Source organism: Neltuma alba, unplaced genomic scaffold, assembly GCF_004799145.2.
Source record: "Neltuma alba isolate B1F8T4 unplaced genomic scaffold, ASM479914v2 tig00011022_pilon, whole genome shotgun sequence".
Classification (NCBI taxonomy): domain Eukaryota; kingdom Viridiplantae; phylum Streptophyta; class Magnoliopsida; order Fabales; family Fabaceae; genus Neltuma; species Neltuma alba.
Genome location: NW_021635775.1, coordinates 392,812 through 418,125, shown reverse-complemented (window position 1 = coordinate 418,125; position 25,314 = coordinate 392,812). Strand labels below are relative to the sequence as shown.

The 25,314-nt window shown below is 33.0% G+C and overlaps 1 protein-coding gene and 1 pseudogene across 1 annotated transcript; one reads left to right on the top strand and one right to left on the bottom strand.

The window, feature by feature from the left end:
* The first annotated feature begins 1,333 nt into the window (after positions 1-1,333).
* Positions 1,334-15,283, top strand: LOC114760790 (GDSL esterase/lipase EXL3-like; annotated as a pseudogene).
* Positions 15,284-16,769: 1,486 nt separating this feature from the next.
* Positions 16,770-20,004, bottom strand: LOC114760789 (UDP-glycosyltransferase 83A1-like). The gene is made up of 2 exons (XM_028950073.1): positions 19,506-20,004; positions 16,770-17,799 (listed from the first exon to the last, which is right to left on the bottom strand). The coding sequence occupies exons 1-2, from the start codon at positions 20,002-20,004 to the stop codon at positions 16,916-16,918; spliced, it is 1,383 nt and encodes a 460-aa protein (XP_028805906.1). The 3' UTR covers positions 16,770-16,915.
* Positions 20,005-25,314: the final 5,310 nt, after the last annotated feature.

Sequence of the window (25,314 nt, the reverse complement as noted above, 5' to 3'; positions counted from 1 at the left end):
TAAAATGGTAAATTGATTATTACTATCCCTCCCCTCCCCTTCTTGAACCAAATAAAGGATCATTAAATGTCATCCCTCTCTTCCTTTTTAATCAAACCAAACAAGATAAGGATAAAACCTCCCCTCCCCCATCCTTCCCTACCCTCCCCTCAAACCAAACAGGCTCTTAATTCTGGGAATCTACAAGTTGGGGATCAAATCCCACCAACCTCACTTTACTCCCCCCCCCCAAAAAAGAAACAACAAACCTCCAACAAAAAAAGTAGTCCCCATAGGTAGCCACCTCACCAACAGCCAGTGCTCGAGCTCTAGCAGCAGCGGGAGGGTATTGCCGGCCGACAATGAGGCTCCAGTGAGGGGCTTTGAGCTTTAAAAAGGAAACATTTTTTAATTTTTCTTGAATTAATTTGGTTTACTTTACTTTCTATCATTTTAAAGTGTTAGGTACCTAAATTGGAATATCATAATTTCAGGCTTCTTTATTGGGAATTTTTCCTATAATATATAAGGTTAAGAGGCAAATTTGGTTTGGAAGTTTTCACTTATAAGCATTGGACACCTGTTAGTTTTTTTTAGATACAAATTACCTATGAAAATTTAAAATCATTGAAATATTGGCCCCGCTGTTAAAAAGCTAACATTGACTGTTAAAATAGTGACGTTTTGACTCTTAACATTTTAACGGCAGGAGTTTATATTGTTATGATTTTAAACTCTGGGGACAAATTTGCATCCAAAACAACTTTCGAGTGCCTAGCGCTCCTGAGTAAAATCTTTCTGAACAAATTTGCATTTGAATTCTAACATATATGCATATGTATATGTATATGTATTCTTAGGAGATTTTGAATCTACACCACTAAAGGTGCACGTATTTACTTCAATACTTGGAATGGGCTAAAAATAAAAAGAAAAATGTTCATAAAAGTTTTTTTCAAATCAAAACATGTGCCGAAAGTGTGGGCAACACAATGAAATATGAAACATTTTTTAATAGAATATGTATGCGTGTGTGTAACATACATACGGATGAGTATGTACCGAAAGTAATTTTGCTCAAAATGTATTGGCTGTTCTATAACACACATGAGATCCTGCAAATATATATATACACACACACACACATATATATTTATATATAATAATTAATACAAACAGTGAATAAGAGTCCATATTGTCCTATAAATAGCTTGCACCAGGATGAGAAAGCACAGACACCCAAATTGGAAAACGTCCATTGCCTAATTTCGAGGGATTACATCGAAGTGTGGGCAAGCATTAGAGAAACATAATGAGGTCTCAGTTTCATTAAAATCTTCTTCTTCATCTTCAATTTCCTTCTGTGATCGTCATTCTCTGGTATTGTGCCGTACTCATCATCCTTCAACAAAGAATTTCTTCTTCTTCTGCTGTTGAGTCTATCACACAGCGAAACAATCCCAGCAGTTATTGTGCTTGGAGACGCCATTGTTGATCCTGGAAACAATAACTACATCACCACTTTGTTCAAGTGCAATTTTTTACCTTATGGTAAAGATTTTCGTACCGGCGATCTTCCTACAGGAAGGTTTAGCAATGGTTTGGTGCCCTCGGATATCATAGGTACGTAAAAACAATTGGTATGCTTTTGGTCTTAAATGTAAGAGTTTGTAAAGAAATTTATTTTTATTCTAAATATAACATCATAACCAATTTTGTCTAACTCTTTGAATTTAGTGAGAAAATATCCTCATGTTTTGTTAAGTACCATTTTTGGCTAAAATGGTGTCTAACAAATCCAATTGATTTTGCCATATTTACAAAGTCACCGTTGAAAGACAGCCAAGTCATTGCCATAACGACTGTTGGTGAAATTTATCAGCAGTGACAAAAAGAGTCATCACTGAAAAATATAGTTTCAGCAGCGACACAAAAGTCACCAATGAAAGTGTCACTGGAAAAAATAAGACCACCATCAACTGCCATCACATCGTCCCAAGCTGGCCATCGACCACTACCACGTCACTACTGGTAGCCTGCCAGGTGTTACCACGTCACTCACAACGTCGCCTATGCCACACGTCCACACCTCGACGCACCACATGACCAACTAAATATTATCACCATAAATATGGTGTTTTTATAATTCGAACTCTTGACCTCCTCCTTCTATGTTCCTTTTTCTTGCCATTGAGTTGGAATGAATTTGGTGATAATTGTTGTAAAATCAAATACATATATATAACAATAATAAAATATTGAAATAGAATTTTAGTCTCCTTCAGCAGCAACAAAAAGTCACCGCTAAAGGCTGTTATATTAAATATTGTTAAATAATAAGACTATTGTTAAATATTTATATTTAGTTTTCTTATTTTATTAAAATATTTATTTATAATATCCATTTTGTATAAAAATATAATTCATACAATAGTATTTTTTATATTTTTTATTCTAATTATTTAAACTATTGTATTATTTATTTTAACATTTATGTTTATAATTATGAAATATGAAAATAGTATATAAAAAATTATAAAATTTAATTATAAAATTTATCATGATTATTTAATTCTCTCTCACACATAATTATAATATCTCACTTTCATACACACACTCATTCCTTTCTCCTTCCCTCTCTCTTACTCTCACACTATATTATCTCTCTAACCCTCTCTTTCTCTCTCTCTAACACGCCAACATGTAAAAATATTTTATTTTGTCATAACATATCATATTAATAAGCAAAATTATTGTCTAAATATAATATTTTTTTATAAAAAAACTTAAAATAACAATAAAAAGTTAAAATAAATTTTCAGCGGTGACAAAAAGTCATCACTGAAACTACCATTTAGTAGCGACACAAAATGCCGCTGCCAAAAGGTGCTTGCAATGGCGACATGTTGAGTAGCCGCTAAAAGCTTCTTTCAGCAGTGATAATAACTGTCACGGCTAAAAGTCCTTTTCAGTGGCAACATTAGGAGTTGCCGCTGAAAGTCTCGCTCTTAAATTGACCTTCAGTGACTGCTGAAAGTTGTCATTGAAAGTCTTTTTTTTTTGTAGTTCATGTAGTTGGTGTGGTTTTGATTTTGTCTTCGCTTGTTTCCGTTTGGATGAATAGACTTGGTTCATGACAAATTGATTCTATTTATAAAAGTAGAATTGCCATCCCAATTTTCGACAAAAAAACTTTATTTAAATTTTTACCGACTTAAAAAAATTATTATTATTTATGGAATTATCAACGTACGTCTTTGGTAGTTGAAGTAAAAGGAAAATTGAAATCTTATTCTCATCAAATTTGTCAAATGTAGAGTCCAAGAATCAAAAGATATGATATGTTTGATATTGGCTCAATTTCAAGCGAACTACATAATAATCCAACTAAAGCGAAAAGAAGAAAAATGATCCAATATAAACACAAACACACACACACACACACACTCTTCGTGTGACATGATAAGTTGTGTTTTCTTGTCTCTTTTTCAGCTGCAAAATTTGGGCTGAAGCAACTTTTGCCACCATATCTTGAACCTAATCTGAAACTAGATGATCTCCTCACTGGTGTGAGCTTTGCTTCTGCTAGTGCGGGATATGATCCTCTCACTGCTGAACTAGTGGTATATACTAGTATATCTGATCCTTAATATAAGAATTAGATATAAATAATTTGAAGATAATAATTAAATTAGTTTAGTTGATTGCCTGTAATAAATATGTGCTAACTTTCCTAAACTATCCTCTTTAATTTAATCATATGCATTAAAATTATTCCTTGGTGGAACCTTACGGTCAATAATTAAGGACATTTTAGAGAAAAAGTTATAAATTTGGGAGATAAAATAAATTGAGACATTATATTTACGATCAAATGTGATTCCTACTAGTTCTTATATTCAGAATCATATATAGTATAATTATAGCTTCCATGAATATGATTATAGTTTCTTTGAACTTGATTTGATAGATTTTTTTTTTTGCCTGTTTTTTGGCCAGTTTTACCATTATCAGGTCAACTAGAGATGTTCGAAGAGTACAAGAAGAAAATAAAGGAAGGAGTTGGAGTAAGCAAAGCAGGAAGCATTGTATCAAAGGGCATATACATAGTGTGTGTAGGAAGTGATGACATTGCCAATACTTAGACTCAATATTGCATCAGAAGAAGAGCTCGGTACGGTATTTCATCATACACTGACTTCATGGCTGCCCAAGCCTCAAGCTTCTTCCGGGTATTACTCCATGAAGCTACTCGGGTATCTCTTAAACACATATTTGTTGTAAAATATAAGGTTAAGGGTCATTTTTATCTTGAAAGCATTTGTAAAGGAGTTGTAAGTATCTAAAAGTTTTCTTTTACTCAATATCATCACAGGAGTGTTAAAATAGGAGCAATGCTGCTATTTCTGTTAAAAAACTAACATGAACGATTAGAAAACTAACACTATTGATATTGACACTTTCAATGAAAAGAGTGTTATTGTTATTTTTTTAACACTTTCAAGAATATTAAACTAAGAAAAACTTTCAAATATTCACGACTTTCTGAACAAAAAATGACCCTTACCCTAACATATATATAAAAAGATTCCAAGCTGTAAAAGATTTGAGGTTGACTCACACTCTTGGTAACGCACTACTAGAAAAAAGACTTTTAACGTTGCAAAATAAGGGCGGTTAAGTAGAAAAACGACGTGAAAAAAAAAGGCGATGACATTTTTGTAAATAAGTTGAAGAGGCTTTTATTTTCCACTCTCCACTTCGATTTTTCGTCACTTTCGTTCTCATTTCATCAGTGTGCCGTGGTCCCCCTCTGTCCCACCACCGAAAAACTGCCATTACCGGCCATTCCCGCCACTACCCTACCGTTTAAACTCCCCCATTGAGCTTGTGGTGCCTTGCCGCCGTCCGCCGCCATTCGCCGTGGTTCGAACGCCCCTCATTTCACATCATTCTTGCTCGGCCGTGGTCCCCTCTGTCCCACCACTGAAAAACTGCCATTACTGGCCATACCCCCCACTATCCCACCATTTAAACTCCTCCATTAAGCTTGTGGTGCGTTGCCGCAATCCGCCGCCGTTTGAACGCCCTCATTTCGCATTTGAATCTTCTCTGCTCTGTGAGTATCCTCTTCTTTCATTCTTTTTAATTTTTCTTGGTTTGTTGAATGTTTTGGCCATGAAAATCTGTTATATATGAAATGGGTTTGTTAGTTTTACATTGTGGTTGGCTTGTATTATTCATTTTGCATTTTTTATGTGGTTGAACCGTTGATTGGTGTTGATTGGTAGGCATTGAATGTGAGAAAACCTTAATTCCTTCTTATATACTGTATTAGAAACATGTTTAAATGTTTGGAGTTGATTAGTTGTGAAGTTTTTAAATTTTTTTATAATTTTTGATATTTATTTCGAATTTTTGGTAATTTTTTTGTAATAAATATAAGAATTTAGTAATAAATAATCTATTTGTTATTTTGTGTTTTTTTTCTTCGTTATGAATTTTGATTGATAGTAAAGTGTTGTTTAAATAATCTGTAGAACAATGGATCGTAGTTGGATGAAAGCTAAGAGAATTAGCAAGGAATATGAGGATGGGGTTGAAAAGTTTCTTGAGTTTGCTCAGATAAATGCCCCTAGTAAAAGAGATGGATTGTACTATTGTCCTTGTGTCAAATGTTTAAACAATAGTCGACGGAGTATTTCTGAGATAAAAGAGCATCTTATCTGTGATGGGATAAATTTGAGGTATACAAATTGGATATGGCATGGAGAAATTAGAAAGACTACACTGTCTGCAAATGAGAAGGTTGTGAATGAAGACTTTGGTGATAGAATTTCGGATATGTTTCGTGATATAAGGTTGAATCCTCTACACAGTTTTCTTCCACCTTTGAAACTTTGTGTAGTGATGCAGAGACACCTTTATACCCGAGGTGCAAAGATGATTACACAAGATTGACAACCGTATTGAAACTGATGAATTTGAAGGCAAGAAATGGTTGGACCGATGCTAGTTTTACGGAATTGCTTGAATTGCTGAGTGATATTCTTCCCAAAGGGAATTCACTTCCGAAACGAATGTATGAGGCAAAAAAGATTTTGTGTCCGATGGGTTTGGAATATGAGAAGATACATGCGTGTCCTAATGACTGCATATTATTCAGAAATGATTATGAAGGGTTGAATAAGTGCCCTAAATGTGGGACTTCAAGATACAAAATGAAGAAAGATGATGGTGATTATAATGAGATGACCAAAGGTTCTCCTTTGAAGGTTCTGTGGTATCTTCCAATAATACCACGATTTAAGCGTCTATTTGCTAATGCCACAGATGCAAAGAACTTGAGATGGCATTTCGATGAGAAAATATGTGATGGAAAGCTTCGTCACCCGGCAGATTCTCCTCAATAGAAAACAATAGATAAAAAATTTTCTTAATTTGGTGGCGAGCCAAGAAACCTTCGACTAGGGCTTTGTACGGATGGAATTAACCCATATGGTAATCTTAGTAGCACACACAGTGCTTGGCCAGTGCTCCTCGTAATTTACAACTTGCCTCCTTGGTTATGTATGAAAAGAAAGTATATCATGCTATCTTTGATGATCTCGGGGCCAAAACAACCGGAAAACGATATCGATGTGTATTTGGCACCTTTGATTGAGGATCTGAAGAAATTATGGGAGGAAGGTGTTGATGTGTTTGATGCATATAAACAAGAGACCTTCAATTTACGTGCCATGATCTTACCACAATAAATGACTTTCCAGCATATGGAAATTTGTCAGGATACAGTGTTAAGGGGCATAAAGCATGCCCAATATGCGAAGAAGGCACCCACTATATGCAACTTAAACATGGCAGGAAGACAGTATACCTTGGTCACAGAAGGTTTCTTAGTCGGTATCACTCTTACCGTAGATTGAAAAAGGCATTTAATGGCTCACAAGAATATGAAATGGCTCCAAGACCATTAACTGGAGAAGAAGTTTATCAACGGGTGGAGGGAATTAATGTGGTCTTCGGTAAGAAGAAGAAGAAGACTGCCGGTGAGAGAAATATATGGAAAAAAAGATCTGTCTTTTTTGATCTTCCATACTGGCAAAGTTTTGATGTGAGGCATAGTCTAGATGTGATGCATGTGGAGAAGAATGTATGTGAGAGCCTTGTTGGTACACTTTTGCATATAAGTGGAAAGACTAAAGATGGAATCAATACAAGACGAGACTTAGTCGAAATTGGAATAAGAAATGTCCTTCACCCACAAGAAAGAGATGGTAAGAGGGCTTATTTACATCCAGCTGCGCACACATTATCAAAAGAAGAGAAAAGAAGTTTCTGTGGTTTTGTCAATAGTATTAAGGTGCCACAAGGTTATTCTTCTAATTTAAGCAAACTTGTTTCAATGCAAGATTTGAAGATAACGGGAATGAAGTCTCATGATTGTCATGTGTTGATGCAACAATTACTTCCACTTGCTATTCGAGGCATTATGAAAACCGATGTGAGAAATACTATTACAAGACTTTGTATGTTTTTTAGTGCCATTTGCAGCAAAGTCATTGATCCTGCTGAGTTGGATGAATTAGAAAATGAAGGTTATGTGATCCTCTCTCAATTGGAAATGCATTTTCCTCCATCATTTTTTGATATTATGGTCCACTTGATAGCTCATCTTGTGCAAGAGATAAGACTTTGTGGCTGTGTGTTTAAGATGGATGTACCCTTTTGAGAGATACATGAAAATCCTAAAAGGGTACTCTAAGAATCCTTATCGGCCTGAGGCATCAATTGTTGAGAGATATGTAGCTGAGAGGCAGTTGAGTTTTGTAACGCATATCTTGATAGGGTAAAGGCAGTTGGTCTTCCTCAATCTCGACATGATCAGGGGAGAAAAAGCAAGGGAACACGGGGTGTCATAGTGAGGTCTATGTCAAAGAAGTGTAATGCAGGCACATCTATACATTTTAAACAACACGGATGAAGTTTTGCCTTACTTAAATGCTCACAAGAATATGCTGAGGAACTTGAATCCAAGAAAGAGTGATATGCAACTAGCTAATGAACATAATAAGTCATTTGCAGAGTGGTTCAAGCGAGAAGTGTTAAAAGATGGCAATCCTTCTGAGACAATACAGAGGCTAGCTGCAGGGCCTTCTTTTGAGGTTTTGTGTTGGGGTAGATATGATATAAATGGTTATTCTTTTTACACAAAAACCCAAGACGATAAGAGTACTATGCAGAATAGTGGGGTGATGGTAGTAGCGAAAGCCATGCATTTTGCTAGTTCTAAAGACAGAAACCCAATGTTGGCGGCAATGTCCTATTATGGAATAATAGAAGAGATATGGGAGGTTAGTTATACCAAGTTTAAAGTTCCCGTCTTCAAATGTAAGTGGGTTAATAGTAATGCTGTGCAAGTGGATGAAGAATTTGGATTTGTTTCGGTCGATCTTGAGAGGTTTGGATATGGAGACGAGCCATTTATTTTGGCAAGTCAAGCAAAACAAGTGTTCTTCGTTCCCGATCTAGCAAAAAAGAAATTGTCTATGTGCTTCAAGGTAAAAGGCAAGGAGTTGGTGGAGATGATGGTGACTTAGAGCTTAATCTTGATGAAACCCCGCCTTTCACAGCTACTCGACCTAAAGCAGTTGAATTAGATTTGGTAGATGATGACTATGCTGTTAGAGATGATCATTGTGAAGGAATTTGGGAGGATAATCGTTGTAAGCCTTAAATGAATTATTTGATATTTTTTTTGCTAAATATACTTAATAATATAATGTTTTATGTTAACTTGATATTTCTTATTCTTACATTTATTAATTCGTTGTTCTTTAAACAGGAAATGGACGGATCCGGTCAATAGGGTTCTGGTGACGACAACTCTTTTACTAGCCGAAGAAAGGGTAGAGGGCCAACCCGTATGAGGCATTTAGCTTTACGTGATGAGAGCACACAGCCTATGAGGATTACAGTGGAGTTTGATGATAATCTGAAGCCTATAGGAAAGGTTGGGGCTCAATTTACTAGTTATGTGGGTTATGTCGCACGCAGTAAGATTGGCATTGACATTTCTAGCTGGAAGAAGGTGGACAAAGATTTGAAGAAAAACATTTGGGAGGATATATTGGTATATTGTGCATTGTTTTCTCTACTTGTTTCAATTATAGTTGCTTATTTACTTTATAACTCTGCTATTATTGTATTGCAGCTGACATTTGATATTCCTGCCACTGAGCAAATGAGAGACCGTCTATTTAAGCAACTTGATGAATGGTGGAGGGATTTTAAGGCCACTCTTACAAAACATTATATTCGTGAAAAAAGAAAGGGTGAGCATCCCAAGGAACGATATTCATTTATTAGTAACGAGGCATGGGAGAGTTTTGTGAAGCAACGTGAAGACCCTGCATTTCAGGTTTGGTTTCTTCAAACTTAATTTTTAATCAGGTCATATTTTATTTAACTAAACTAACTTTGTCGAATTTGTTTCATTGTCATAGGCATTGAGTCAGAAGAACAAACAAATATCTGAGTAGAATGTATACCCACATACCATGTCTCGTGCAGGGTATGGTGGGTTAGAAAGAAGTATGATGGAGCAACGGATGAAGAATGCACAGATGGCTGCTGTTTCAGATCCTACTGGCTATATTCCACCTATTGAGCGTCCTTCTCGCCAAGAAAAATGGAAGGCGGCGAGGATTAAAAAGGGTCAATTCATTACTCCACAGTCTGCCGCTATTGCTGAGAGGATTGTAAGTAATATTTAAGAATTATGCTTCATTAATTGTTTTTTTCAATTATCTTAAATTGAATTTGTTGCTTTAATGATACAGGATGCACTTGAGAAGCAATTATCTCAAGGTACATTCATCCCTCAAGGATGGATGGATATCTTGGCCACTGTTATTGGAAAGGCTGACCATCCCGGAAGAGTCAAAGGGACCCCTAAAGGGATTGATATTAAAGAATTTTTTGGCTCTGCTTCACGAAGAAGCATTAGATCATCCTCCGCTAACATGGTATCTAAAGAGGAGCTTGACCAACGACTACAGGAAGAAACAGAGAGAGTTCGAGCTGAACTAAGTCAACAACACATGGCAGAGATGCAAAAGATACGTGACGAATTCGATGCCAAGTTTCAACAGACTCTGATGATGATAGGTACGAGCGGATTCCAGATGCCCCGAGTATCTGAACCTTCCCAGGTAATAATCGCACATCTTTTTAAATCTTCTAAAGATTCATTTGATCCATTTAAAATTATTTAATGTTCCTTAACTAATTTCATATTATGTTTCAGGGTTCACCTGTGATAAAAAGCGAAAAGGGCAGTAATAATCAGACACAGCAACTGACAGTGTCTGACCCTGACCCTAGCCCTGACCCTGTCGAAGACAATGGGATGCCGTGTTCTCTCTATGTAGATTATGAAAATTCACCTGTTCATGTTGCTAGTGGTCGAGCATTCATGGGCACAACGATTCACGGCAACAAAATTCTGAGCAATCAAGCAAGGGTGACAGTGGAGTGGTCAGGGGGTACACCAGTGCCCAATCCTATTGATGAGGTTCGACTCTTGGCCCAAGCTAAAGGACATTTCATTTTGTGGCCAAAGAGACTTATTGCAAAGCCAATGGTGAAGAAGGCGGCAGTGAAGAAGGCCACAATGAGCGCATCATCAGATCCTGTACTCTTGCCTCTTCCTGGTGATGTTGCGCTTATGTATTCCAGTTTGGAGGTTCTTCATTCCATGGTGCCAAACATGGATAAGCCTGTGACTTTCAAGATGCCGTTGGGGATTGTGGGTTCAGATATAACATACGACTTCACCATTGACAAGAGGGACCTCGTTCAGTTCCTCAATTTTGAGGAGCTTGATATAGTCTTCATGCAGCTCGCTATTTTGTAAGTTACAATATCATTTTCTTATTACATATTATACTTCATGCATGTCCTAATGTTTTTTACTTGAACAACAGGCACTTTAATCAAATCTATTGAAACGGAGGACTTGAAGGAACATATGGCTTTATGTGTCCTCAAAGGGTGCAGAAAGAATTTAATACTGTGGAAGCAAAGTCAATCTACATTATGACCATAATGACTCAGACCAGAAAGCCAATATATTTTGCACCTTACGTGGAAAAGTAAGTGTATTATTGTATTTGAGATATACAAGTTGTATGTGTCGGGTTATAATTAACATGGTTTGCCTTTTGTAGTTATCATTGGACTCTAATTGTTTGTGCCCCTTTTGACAACAAAGTTTACTGGTTCGATTCACTCTGTGGAAGTCCATCCGAAGAAACCAAAGATGTCATCGACACGTTAGTTTATATTTATATATTTATTACTTGTGAAGTTTATAAAAGCATGCTCTAATATCATTTTCTCTTATACTATTGATAGGGCTTTTCATACTTTTAATGTTGTGGCGATTAAACAAAATAGACAAGCACCAACATGGATTCTTCCAAAGGTATATGTTGTTTTGAACTAACTTTTAAACATTTTTGGATGAATTAAAGTTAATGTTTATAATCAATAATGTCTAATATTCAATTTTATATCTTATTTTTTAGTACTGTTGTCAACAAGGACATGTTGAGTGTGGATATTATGTCATCCGCTACATAAATGACATAATTGAGACAGGAACGACTGAGAAATTAGACGAGGTAAAGATGAGTTACGTTGCATGACGTTCTTCAATTCATTTCACATTTTTGACTAAGTTTAGTATGTTATTTTTTATTAACAAATATTTCAAAATACTGCGCCATATCTCATGGATGACATCAACTTGATGAGGGACACTTTGTCAACAACATTGGTACAAACTATTGAAATTTAGCTTTCAAATAGTTAGGTCATTTCTCAAAAAATTCATTGTTAGATGTTTTTTCTCGATTCCCTCTTATATGTACATGTTCATGATTTCTATTGTACAGAGAAGTAGTTACTTCAATTTCAGAATTATTGGTCCTAGCCAATACGTGTTCCTTGGTCTTAATTAACCCCTTAGTTCTATTGGCCGGTTTCCCTATTTTCGCATTGTGTAAAAGAAATTTCAATGCTATATATATATTAACTAGCTAATTGATCTTGTTCTGCGTATTCTGCACTGCCTACATTTATTTGGAACTGTAAATTGCAGGGTGGTAAAAATGAAAATCAAGTAGAATTTTAAAAAAAATATTTTTAACGACGGTTATATTTATAACCGCCATTAAAAGTATTTTCCACGGCGGTTAAGACAAAAAACCGCCGTTGAAAGTTAAATTTCAACGGCGATTTTTTGTTTAACCGCCGTGGAAATATTAATTTCCGCGGTGGTTTACTAAGAACTGCTGTGGAAATATTAATTTCCACGGTGGTTTACTAAGAACCGCCGTGTTTTCTTTACCTTTCAACGTCGCCTTTATCAACTTCGCCTTCAAAACCGCCGTGAAAAGCCACTATTAACCGCCGTGAAAAGCCTTTTTTCTGGTAGTGTCGTAGTTTTATATTAGTTTTTTTATCCTTTTTTAATCAAAGAAGATATGCTGTGCATATTTATCCACCACTTTATATCTATGATATAAAGTCTTGATTCTTCAATTTCAACTATAGCACACGCATGTTGTTGATGTTTTCAGGTACAGCGATAATGAGGTTGGCAGATGACACATGCCCACTATGTTACCATTCATAGGCATTTTATTTCCACCGTTAGCCCAACTTCCACTGCCACGTTTTTTCTGGTCAATAAAAATGGTATAGTCAATAAAACGGGAATTCTTTTAGAAATATATACTGTTTATTATATTTATAAAAATTGAAAATAATAATATATTAAATGAAAAAGTATCAATGTAATAAGTATAAATCCTTTGGAGAACCACATCTTAAAAACTAGTTGTTGGAGTCAGAGAACCCAAGACCTTATAAGGCCCCTCTAACAAAGAAACCCACCCAATATGTGGCTCATATTTTTTTCCTACAAAATATTCCTATTTGTTGCAGACAATTAATAAGGAAGTTCTATATCACTACAAAAAAATAGCTTATTATTGATAGAATTAGTGACGAAAAATTATTCGGTCTTTAATTTCTGATGGATTACTGACAACAATTTTATTACTAAATTTAGTGACGGAATTTTCACTAATCCGTTAAAAAATCCATTAATAAATATTTAGTGATGGAATTTTTTTGGTCAGAAATTTCTATCCCTAATTCCATCACAAAATTTAATTATAAAATTTTAGCGATGAGAAAATCCCGTTGCTAGTAATTTCCGTCACTAAATTGTTTGTCAATAATATTTCCGTCACTAATTTTAATTTTCATTATTTTAAATTATAATCTTACAACAATTTATATAATAACATGATTAAGAATATAATGATTTTAACATATTTTTAATTGTAAAATAAATTGATATATTTGTGAAGTTAATGTTAATGAAGATATCATTATCACTTATCTTATTATTAGATACATATTGAGATTTGGAAGACAATTCCTTAAAAAACTTGTTTATATTTCATTAAAATCAATTCATCTTGATTATTAATAATAATTAAACAAATATGATAAGAATATTAATAACTTTATTATGCAAATTGATATAAGAAAGAAAAAAAATTCTATTATATGTAGAATATATTGAAGGATGTAATATATGATAGAAATTCAAAACCGAACAATGAATTTATATGAACAGCTCAATTTATTATTATATATCAAACTAATATTGAAGTGAATTTTGAATTTCAATCAGTAAACAATGAAATTTGATTATAATATAATTAATACCCATAATACAGATTGATTTTGGTCTTCAACATAAAAACAAACGGTATATAGAAAGAATTTTTTAAAAAAATTAAATTATATAGAATACATATATAAGTAGGAGAATATTGTTCATCATAATCTATTCAAATCATTTAATTTGCTTATATAGAATAATCTATTAGATTTTATTATGGTAGCTATTTTTTGAATAACAAGATTTTTTACTAATTATAAATGGTTTTCACCGAATATATAAAACACATATAGATAATATAATATAATGTAATATAATACATATATAATTAAATTATATATCTTATCGATGTTAATTAAAAAATTTGGCCCAAAATGTTAATTAAAAAATTAAATTCAAAATTCAAAATTAGTGTCATTGGAAATTAATATTATATTTAAAATATTTTTTAAAAAAATAAAAAATTATAAAAAAAATAGTAAAAAAAATATTTAGAAATTATTTTGTCACAAAAATAGTTATGATTAAAATTATCATATAGTTTATTTTTAGTTTCTAACAATATATATGTGTATATATAATTATTTGTGTAAAAGAATATTATATATATTTAATTTTCATAATAAGTCAGCAAGTTCATTGCAGCTCAACTGGTGAAGCCTTGCATGCATAGATGAGATTTTTGGGAAGTCACTTTGAGGAGGAATTACATAGAGGTGCTCATACGGCCATCGCGGGTGATGAGGTGACAGTTGGTAGAAGCGCCCCATAACATTTTAATTACTTTTTAAAAAAATAAAATTAGCGACAAAATTTTTTTGTCTCTAATTTGTGACTGAAACTTTTCATCACTATTTAGCGACAAAAAATTTTCGTCAGTAATTAGTGACAGAATTAAAATTTTATCGCTAATCCTTTTAGCGACAAAAGAATTAGCGACGAAACAAATTTCATCGCTAATTGCACGTTTCTTGATAGTGTATCAAGAGGAAGTTACGATACACATAGCTAAAAAGGACATTTTAGAAAAATCAACGCATATTTGTTATGAATAATCAATTCAACTAATTTTTTAATACTAACAAATTTTTTTTAAGCAAAAATATTAACAAATTAGTTATCTAGCTCTTATGGTAAAAATCAGAGGGAATACTTGTTATGGTTGCTATTTATTTTTAAAAACTCATGCAAGAGAAAAATTTCTTTTTAAACCCAAGTTTAAACATATTTAACTATTTTCGAGTCAAAATCATCAAATGAATTGTACATGTGGGCGTGTAATTTGCAAGAACCATATGGATTAGGAGCGAGAAGGATTGGGGTGTTCAATTTACCAGTTTTAGGTGTGTGCCCTCACAGAGAACAATAGGAGGAGGCGTACAGAGAGAATGCTCAGACTTTGAAAACCAAGCAGCTATCCAATTTAACTCTAAAATCTCCTCTCAAATTGATTTGCTTAACAACTTGCTAGAGGCCATACTTGTCTACTTGGATTGCTATACCCCACTTCTTCATATGCTTCAACATCCTGCTCAATAAGGAAGTACACTGCACGAGATGTGGTGGCTCAGAGTCCGAGGAGGAGGAAACAACGAGAGATCAAGTTTGCTGATTTTAATTGACACTTCACCAGCTGCTAATTTGATAATCTTTTAACCAACTTTGCTGTATGTATGGTTATTTATGCTAGGATTTGAAGTAACAGAGGAAAGGATGCTGGGGCATTGGAGATATAGATGTCAGAATTACGTGCGACCCTTACCCTACAGAGTTGTGTTCAAAACTTCAAATGACTGAGCTGACATTTTCTGGGACAGCCACCATCCAATATAGAAGGCCTATTCCATCCTTGCTTCCCATGCGCTTGACCCCAAAATCAAGGATTTCTTCTGATCATACCTTTTTTCCATCACAGTTGATCCAAAATAATATCCACCCCCATCTTATTATTTATTTGCATATTTATTACTTAAACCTCGTCTTTTTCCCTCCTCGCTAGTAAATAATATTTGGTAATGTGTATCAACTAGAGTTAGTTGTGGTGAGAAGTGTGATAATTTTAATGATTTAACTAATTTTTTTAATATTTATAAATTAATTACTCTTCCGGTTTCTAATATAGGACCCAATTATTGAATTGGTTTTGGTCCTAAATATAAGACCCATTTCTCATATTTATCAATTTTCTCTAAATTACCCCTATAAATGCTCTCTCAACTATAATCAAGTAGAAGAAAATGATGAGTATTAAGAAAGATGATTATGGTGTTTTAGGAAAAACATGTCATATTTCTTATAATTAACCAAGTTACCTAACTTTTTTAATCTAATCAAATTAGTTATATAGATCTTATATTAAGGATTTAGTTTTTATATTGAAAAAACAATAGTCGAACAATTATGTACTCATATGCTACTACAATATTATTTAGATTGCCTCTGTTTTGGGGACCGAAAACAGAGGATCCTTTTCCTTGTACTTGTTTCCATCACGCATGAACAAATATTCATTGATATTGCGTTGTTCAAAGATAAGCTAAATACTCTGTGAATATGATTTCAATTAAACGTGATGAAGGCTTGACGCGTCTCAGAAAATAAGATTTGTGTTTCCCATCTCATAAAAAATTAATGGAGTTTTGAAACAGCGACCTGTATAAGTAACATAACCCACAATTTAATTAGTTTCCTTTCAACCTTGTAATGTTTTGTGGCAGTTAAAAATGGTTAAATATGGACTCAGAATTTAACCGCAACATACTTGAACACTAAAAACAGTCGAATGAGACTAAAAATAACAGATTAGTATAGCCTTTTTATGTAATAATGCAAGTAAGTTATAAACCAAGGCCTAACAGGTTTATTATTTCAAAAAAAAATTGCCTTAAATAAATATTTGTTCACATAGTTAATTAATGATAATCCATAGTTTTTGTTTTGTAAACGATAATACATAATTACTAATTTATAGAACTTTCCAATGTGACCAACAAGAGTTGGTTTATTTGGTAATAAGCCAGCTTATAACTCATAAGACTGTGAGTTCAAATCTTCATATTAATATGAGAAATTTATTAGTGGACAATCTATGAATGTTTTTTGTGTTTAAACTGAGACTCAACTCACGTACACTTTTCTTCATCAAAAAATGAATTTTTCAACTTAAGCATCTTACTGTTTAACCCATTCCAAGAATTTCCTGAAGTTCTCCATTGAAGTACCCCCTTCCTTTATATTATTCATCATAATATCCTTTAGCTTCAAGGACCTTGCCCTTATGCTCTCATCTTCAAGCAACATGTCCACTTTTTTCTTGATTTCTTGGCGTGAGATTATTCCTTTTTCATCTGAATCAAATCCCAGTCCCACCTTCCACTCATTACAAATACAATTCTTGTCAAAGAATTGGTCTGCAAAATATGGCCAACACAGGAAAGGCACTCCATTGCTCAAACCTTCCATGGTGGAATTCCAGCCACAATGGCTAACAAAGCAAGCTATGGCAGGATGGCTCAAAACCTTTTTCTGAGGTACCCATTTAACAATTTTTCCCTTTTTGCCCTCAAACTCGTCTGGATATGCTATTTTTGTGCCTCCCCCATGTGTATCTTCCCGAACAACCCAAAGAAAAGGCCTTTGGGTAAGCTCAAGTCCTAAAGCTAGCTCTTTGAATTGGGTTGGATCAAACACAGTGAAGCTACCAAAAGCAACGTAAATGACTGAACATGATGGTTGCAGGTCTAGCCATCTTAAGCAAGAAAGATCCTCTTCCCAAAACTGCCCAAGTGACCGAGTACTTAGGTTCTGATGGCTCTCCATTAATGGTCCAATGGGTAGGATCTTAGGGTATAAGGATAAGGCTCCAGGTTCAAGTTCAAAAGTTGTATTGCAAAGCCACCAATCTGTTAAGTGTGAAGCTTTTATCATTCTTGCAAGGTAATCATAAATAGTCTTTTGAGAGTCTAAGTCTCCAATACAACACCATGCAATGTCAGATGTGTTCATCTTCGGAATATCTGGGGATATCTCAAATTCTCCTTTTATAATTGGCAATCCTGCAATACAGGAGATATCACAATATGATTTTAAAAAAGAAATGCAATTACAAAAAAAAAATCTCGTAACTAGTAAATGACAAATTCTAATACATGACAATAAATTTCATATTGTTCACTTATCATTGAAACTTTTAGATAATTATATTCTTTTCTTAGGACTCGTAGTGATTTTTCCCATTTTCCTATATAGTAATATGTCAAGGCATAGGTATGGAAAGATTTACGGAGCTTACCTATGGACATAATTATTATATAAAGTTGACCAGAATAAAATTTATCAATAAGTTTTGTGAGTTTATTATATTTAATTGTTCTGATATTTAAAAATATGTTAATATATTACAATAATTAATATATATATATAGGCATTTTAGACGGTAAGAAATTAAATTTTAGCATTAATATTTTTATTATCACTTTATTTGTGTTCTCTTTGTAAAATAAATAGTTAACAATGGATAAAATAGAAACAATGGGATAGTGAAAATCAATATTCTAAAGAAAAATCAAAATTATATTGTTTTGAAATAAAATAAAAAGACGGTTTCGTTTACCAAAAATGGATGGTTTCTGAAAAACAATAAATTCTTGTTTAATTGACTTTGGAAATGCTTAGAGATTTTCAAGATTCTCTATATTGTTACATATCTTTTTTTTATTAGCAATAGGTATCCTCCTATTAAAAACAATCCTATTCAAAACATTGTTAGGTATTAATGTACCCAACTTGTTGATATATTGTCACATATCAAGCCCAACAAAAGTTTCTTCCCCCACCCTCGTGTACTTTGCTCCCCTAACCCTATATGTGTGTGACTGTATGTGTTCCCCCAACCCCTCGTGTACTTTGCTCGCCTAACCCTATATGTGTGTGACTGTATGTGGCTGTGTACCATTGTTCTACAATTTTTCACTTTCCTGTAAGTTTGATTTTACAAATTGAAGGATTCACGGGAAACTAAATATGATTGTGCTTTTTCTATACGCAAACAAATATACCCAAACTCTGAAATGATTCTAGCATACGGCCCGTTTTGCAAGTATTAAAAAAAATCTAATTCATTTAGTTACTTATAATAGATGTGTCAATTTTCTTAAACTATCAATTGCGTGTATTGGAACTGCATTTGATAAAAACCCCTTTACTATGATAAGAATACTTTGAGAAAACTACAAATTAAATTTGAAACCAAAACAAGCTCCTTGTCCAACTTTTATAGTACTCCTCTAGTCCAACTTTACTATTTATAAGACACTTCCAGTATATTTCACACAAACCAAGAAAAATCTTAAACTTCATTAACTCTGATTTAAAATTTAATGACTTTTTAGTTTTATCCCTATTTAATATACACTATACCTCATATAGACAAAGTCAACACAATAATAAATGAGGGGTAAAATTGTACATTCATATAAAAAAATTTTCTCACTGCCCTATAAATAGGACCAAAGAAGTACTTTGTAACCAAGAGAGTAGTAAGTAAGGATATGCATATCAATGACTGAGCTTATTTGTATCTTCCTATTTTAAATGCATATAAATATTTTTACGTAAATTAAGACAAAACTCTAATCATATATTTACTTTATATTCTGTAAATTATGATTAAGAAATTATTTATAAGTCATTTAAAATAAATCCTCAGTGTACTAAAAGCTAAAAGAGGAAAGAGAAGAAGAAAGGGCAAAAATTATGTTACCATTAGAATCCATCAATCCATGTTGAATCAGCTTGGGCATGTGAAGTTCCAAGGCAAAAACAGCAGCAGTTGTAGGACAGATAACAGCAGCTTTGATACCCAGCTTATGCGAGACTTCCAAGGCCCATCCCATCTTTACATCTGCCACCACACACGTAATTCTATCTCCTCTGCCATTAATGCCTTCGATGAGCTTCTCAAGCTCTGAGGGCATTGTTCTTAAAATTGCCAGCATTAGTTTAGCCACGTTGTTTCGGTCATCTTCAGGACCCATACCATCTGAGATCGACGCTAATTCCACAGGCAATTTCCTCTTCTTCTTCTCTGCTTCCTCCTCCTCGTTCATTGCCTTCACCACTCGTCTGTGGTTGAAATCTGAGTTCACAAAGGTGATTCTGAGGCCATGTTGGGCTAGTTTATTAGAGAGGATCATGAGACAATTCACATGTCCTTGAGCTGGAAATGGTAAAACCAGAACGTGGTTGCGGTGGCTGCTCATAATTCTGGGTGGATACTAATTTCTGCGATAAAGGGTATATAATGCTCTGTTCTGGTATATTTTATATAGGCCGGAGTGGATAGGCGGGGTGCGTGCTAGCGAGTAAACGAAAGGTCCTGATCCATTATTGAATTTTTGTTGTTTTTTGTTTTCCCAGATATTCATTAAAGAATCAGAAGAAAATAATTTGATTAAAAAAAGTGTGTACTTTGTCGCGTTTGATAAATACTTGCTCTGTTACTCTTTATAAGGGATGGATAACTAACTAACATTTTAAAAAAATTATGTTTCAGAAATATCCTTATTTAAAATTGGTTGATAATTTTTAGCGATTGATTTTATTAATAAATATTAAGAGCAGAAAAAATTTTATAAGTGCTCAAGATAAAAGGTTTTTTTGGCCATCGGATAAAAGGCTACTATTTCTTATAACTAGGACTAGGAGAACTCTAAAAAAAATTATTACAAGAAAATACCAGAATTGGTTAATTTTGTATTATGTAAATGGTAAATATTGGTAAATTTATGCTATATATGTGAGTGATAAATTTTAAAATTTTGAAGAAAAACTGCAATCTTGATGTTGGATCTTCTCATTTTATTTTTCTTATTGTAAAATAATATTAGCTCCAGTTTATAATATAAAAGCTGATTTGGTAGAATGTGAGATTCAATGGTTCCTATTATTTTATTTGCTTGCCTTAAGGGACAAAAAATCAGACCCGGCACTAAACGGATTGGGATAATAATTCAAAAGTCAGTTAATCAGACCAAGGTTAACTCAGGATCAAACTAGTCATATTAAAATCATATAATTTAATTAAAAATAACAAAATACAATAATATTAATAATCACAAATAACAAAATACAAGGAAATATAATAATAATTTGATTACAACAATACCAAAGTGCAACATTATTGAGAAATTTTTATCTTTACAATTCATCAATAACTAAAATTAATAATCATTAATATCAAAATCATCATTAAAATTCATTCAAATTTACAGTGACTAAAATATTACAAGCCGAATGCGAAAAAATAAAATCCATTTTTTCTTATATAGTTCTTATAATAGTTGTACGTATGAAATGTTTTATTAAATGATAATTCTAGTTAATACATATGATTAATAATGATATTTTAGGAAAAAGAATATCCATTTATTACAAATAATTAACTTAATAATTTTTTTAATCTCCTAAATTTATCAACTAGTTGGAGTTAGTACTTTTCATTCTTTCATGGTCGTAGGTGTTTTACAGATGTTACCTTTCATGGTGGTTCATTGTTTTATTGTTTAGCATCATGGTCCCTTCTAGTTGGGTTTCATGTTTATTTATGTTTATTTCTGACTCTTCGTATCCTTTAGTTTTAATGTATAATTGATCCTTTTATTAGGGGGAAAAAAAAGCTAGTTAGGGTTTGGATTATCCTAAATACTTATAAGATTTTAATTGATTTTATCTCTCAAATTTATATTAATTTTTTTTTCAAAAGATTCATATTGATGACACATTAAGAGGGTTTAGTTTTTACCAAGGAGAAAGTTCAATGCACATAGTTAAAAAAAAAAGTTTAGAAAAACTAACATATATTTATTATAAATAAACAACTTAATTAGTTTTTAAATATTTACAAATTAATTTTTTTGAGCTGAAATATCTACAAATTAATTAATTACCAGTTTTTATGTTAAGTGGGGGCGTGGGGTCACGGAAGAAAAAATATTGACTCGGAGACCAAGATAGGTTCAAATTTACAATAGAAATATGATTGCGCGCAGGCGCATGCATCTTGCGTTTCCAAGACCCGTTGATTTTAATTAATTAATAATACTACTATCTCTGGTCTTAATTATTAGACCCAGTTGACTAATTTGAGAAGATTAAGGAAAGAAGTTAAATTAGTTATTTGTAATAAATAGGTGTTGTCTTTCCTAAAATATCCTTACTAATCAACTATATTAGCTAGAACTACAATTATTAGAAGGACTATCTTGGAAAAAAATGCACAAATATGAGAGATAAATTGGATTGGAGTCTTATATTTAGGATCAAAATAAAAATCAAATAAGATCTTATATTAAAGACCGGAGGTAGTATTTTTCAATTCGCCACCCAGTTGGACCTATGGGCCGCCCTTAAACAGGCGGTGGAAATTATACTCGTTTATGGTGTTAAAAGTTAGTAAGTTGAAATTAGATTTTTGTATTTTTACAGTGATTAAAAAACTGAAGGATAGAAAAAGAAGGGCCTCCGTCTCTTAAACTTCTGTTAATACCTTCGCCACGATTGAATAATTGCTGCTTAGGCCATCCCAAGTGTACGTAGGCGTCTTTCCTCCACACATCCATCTTTTCGGTAAAGAATAGCCCCACTGTGTGTACCCCGCGCATCATAGGGCGAGCCCGTGAGAGATGTCTTTTTCTTCGAGTGAAAAGGAATTTTATTGCTCAGTAAATGTACAAAGTCAGGGCCGCGAGGTCGGCTGCTCCTTTCACTTCTGTTAATACCTTCGCCACGATTGAATAATTGCTGCTTAGGCCATCCCAAGTGTACGTAGGCGTCTTTCCTCCACACATCCATCTTTTCGGTAAAGAATAGCCCCACTGTGTGTACCCCGCGCATCATAGGGTGAGCCCGTGAGAGATGTCTTTTTCTTCGAGTGAAAAGGAATTTTATTGTTCAGTAAATGTACAAAGTCAGGGCCGCGAGGTCGGCTGCTCCTTTCACTTTCAAAGCAGGTACTGTTGAGGAGATTCTTTGAAGTGGAGGAGCCTAAATTTCCACAGCCCCATGATTTGAGGTTTATATTTTCACTGAAAGAAGTATTTTTAATAATATTTTAAATACAATTGTCTTTATACTTATCGGGGAAAAAAAATACTGTTGAGGTGTGCTCCTTACACGCCACGTTCTGTTTATGCCTTCTTCCAGTTTTGAGATTCATTTCCACAAGTCTAGTCTCTAAACTATTGTGGGATGGCTTAAGAAATTCTCTTTAAACACCTTTTACATAAATCTAGATAAAACTTTTCTTATATACTTGTTTAAAAAACCGTAAATCATTATTAAAAAGTTATTTATAAACTGTTCCAAACAGGTCTTTAAAAGTTAAGATATAAATTTGTTTCTAAAAAATTTTACTGTTGGACACTTGAAATTTTTTTATTGTTGCAAATTTACTTAGAAAGATTAAAATTATAATAATATTGTCATTTAATATTAAAAAACTAATATTGATATATAAGATAGTGAAGTTAACTATTAATATTTTTAATGGTAAGACGCCACGTTATTGCCTTTATAAATTTTGGAGACAAAGCACTTAAACAAATTTCTTGGTACCCCTGGGCCCGATGTTTAAGAGCACTCGGACTCCCACGTTTTGATTTTGTGAATTGTGAAATATAACTGCTGCTAGGACTAGGACTAATAAATAGAAAAAAATATTGTAAATAAAACTCTTAAATATATAAAATTACAAAATAAGTATTGGAATTAATAAAATTACTGTCATATTATATCTTAAATATAAATTATGAAATATTGAGAAAAAATTAAAAATACCCTTGTCCTTTTTTCCCCCCAATCTCGCCCTCTTCTTCTCTTGTCTTCCCCTCTTTCTCTCCTTCCTTTCGTCCTTCTCTCTCCTCGTAAAGCAGGCATGATGGGAAAAAGGCATAAATGCATATCCGTATGACTCAGATAGCAAGCATGATAGAAACAAGTGCTTTTAGCTGCGACTAGATTACTTTTTTTTTTTTTTCACTAGATTACTGCTATAGTCAGTTTTGGGTTTCTTCATAAAGAAAAGAAAATAAAAGTAGTAATAACTTATCTAAACACCTCTTATGTTTAGAACTTCAGATATGAGACCCACCTCTATAGATAATATATTATGTCATACTATCTCATGTCCTAATTATAAGACCTTATTTGTAAATGACAGATAATATCTTATAATTAGGATCGAAAGTAGTGATAATTTATTTTTAATTATAATATAATTCCTCAATTGAGACCCGGCTCAAGGGCAACACGAAGAGAATAACTTAATGGGCCAGAAAGTATGAGTTGTACATTTTTTATTTTGATTTTTGACATGGTTTAAATATAATTCGATGGGTTGAATTTTATCAAGCTTAAGGTGATCTAAATAGCTTTTTAACACTTGTTATTTTTTATATTAGGCTTGTTATTGACAACTAAATTGTTAAAATGTAAGTTAATGTGAATAGTTTTTCAACATTTATTATTTCTACATTAGACTTGTCATTAGCAACTAAATTATGAAAATAATGTCAGTTTCTATTAAAACTTAAGTTATTATGAATAGTTATTCAACACTTGTTATTTCTCATATTAGACTTGTCATTGGCAACTAAATTGTGGAAATAAGTCAATTTCTACTAAAACTTAAGTTATTGTGAATAACTTTTTGACACTTATTATTTTTTATACTAAATTTGTAATTGACAATTAAATTGCCAAAATAAACGAATTTAACACTCTTGCTAATGATTGACTATAGTTTATAAAATAAGAATAGGCCTTCTCTTAAGAAACAATCCTATCCTTTTCTTCTTCTTCTTCTTTTTCACTTTGTTTCATAAAAATAAGATCTTTTTGTTATGAATAAAGAAGAATAGAGAAGAATCATACAAAGGAAGAGAGGATTGATAAAAGAGAGTCTTTCTCATTCCATTCAAGAGTACACAATACATTATACATGGCCTCTATTTATAGGCACAGCTTTACATCTTTGATAGAATCTACAGATTACATGATAATATGAGATAATTGTGGGATATAGAGATAATGGAAGATATTAGAGATTATAGGAGATATAGGAGATAAAGAGAGAGATATGGACATCCACAAAGATATTATTATATTCATAACACTCCCCTTGGATGTCCAATATATATGAATGTGCCTCGTTAAAAAAACTTCAACTAGGAAAAACCCTATGGGATAAAAACCTAGCGAAAGAAAAAGATTACATCATTCATTGATACACTATGCAATGCTGCCTCATTAAAAACCTTGCTAGGAAAACCCAGTGGGACAAAACCATAGACAAGGAAAAAAGAGTACAGCGTGTATCAATTCCCCCTCTTGACAACATCAGTTGACATCTTGGAGCCTGCAAAGTCTAATATAACGAACAACCCTTCCAAATATTGTAATTAGATAAAAACGTCAAATATGAATTTCATAATCTTTTAAAAATTATGAGACGAATAGTCCTTTTATAGTTTACCCACATATGGATCATGTTGTGATCTCTTAACATGAGAATC

Coding starts and splice junctions, on each gene's coding strand:
- LOC114760789 (XM_028950073.1), bottom strand. CDS start 20,004: ATGAGCAGCCACCGCAACCACGTTCTGGTTTTACCATTTCCAGCTCAA. Junction 17,800..19,505: donor TGGATTGATGGATTCTAATG/GTAACATAATTT, acceptor CCTGTATTGCAG/GATTGCCAATTATAAAAGGA.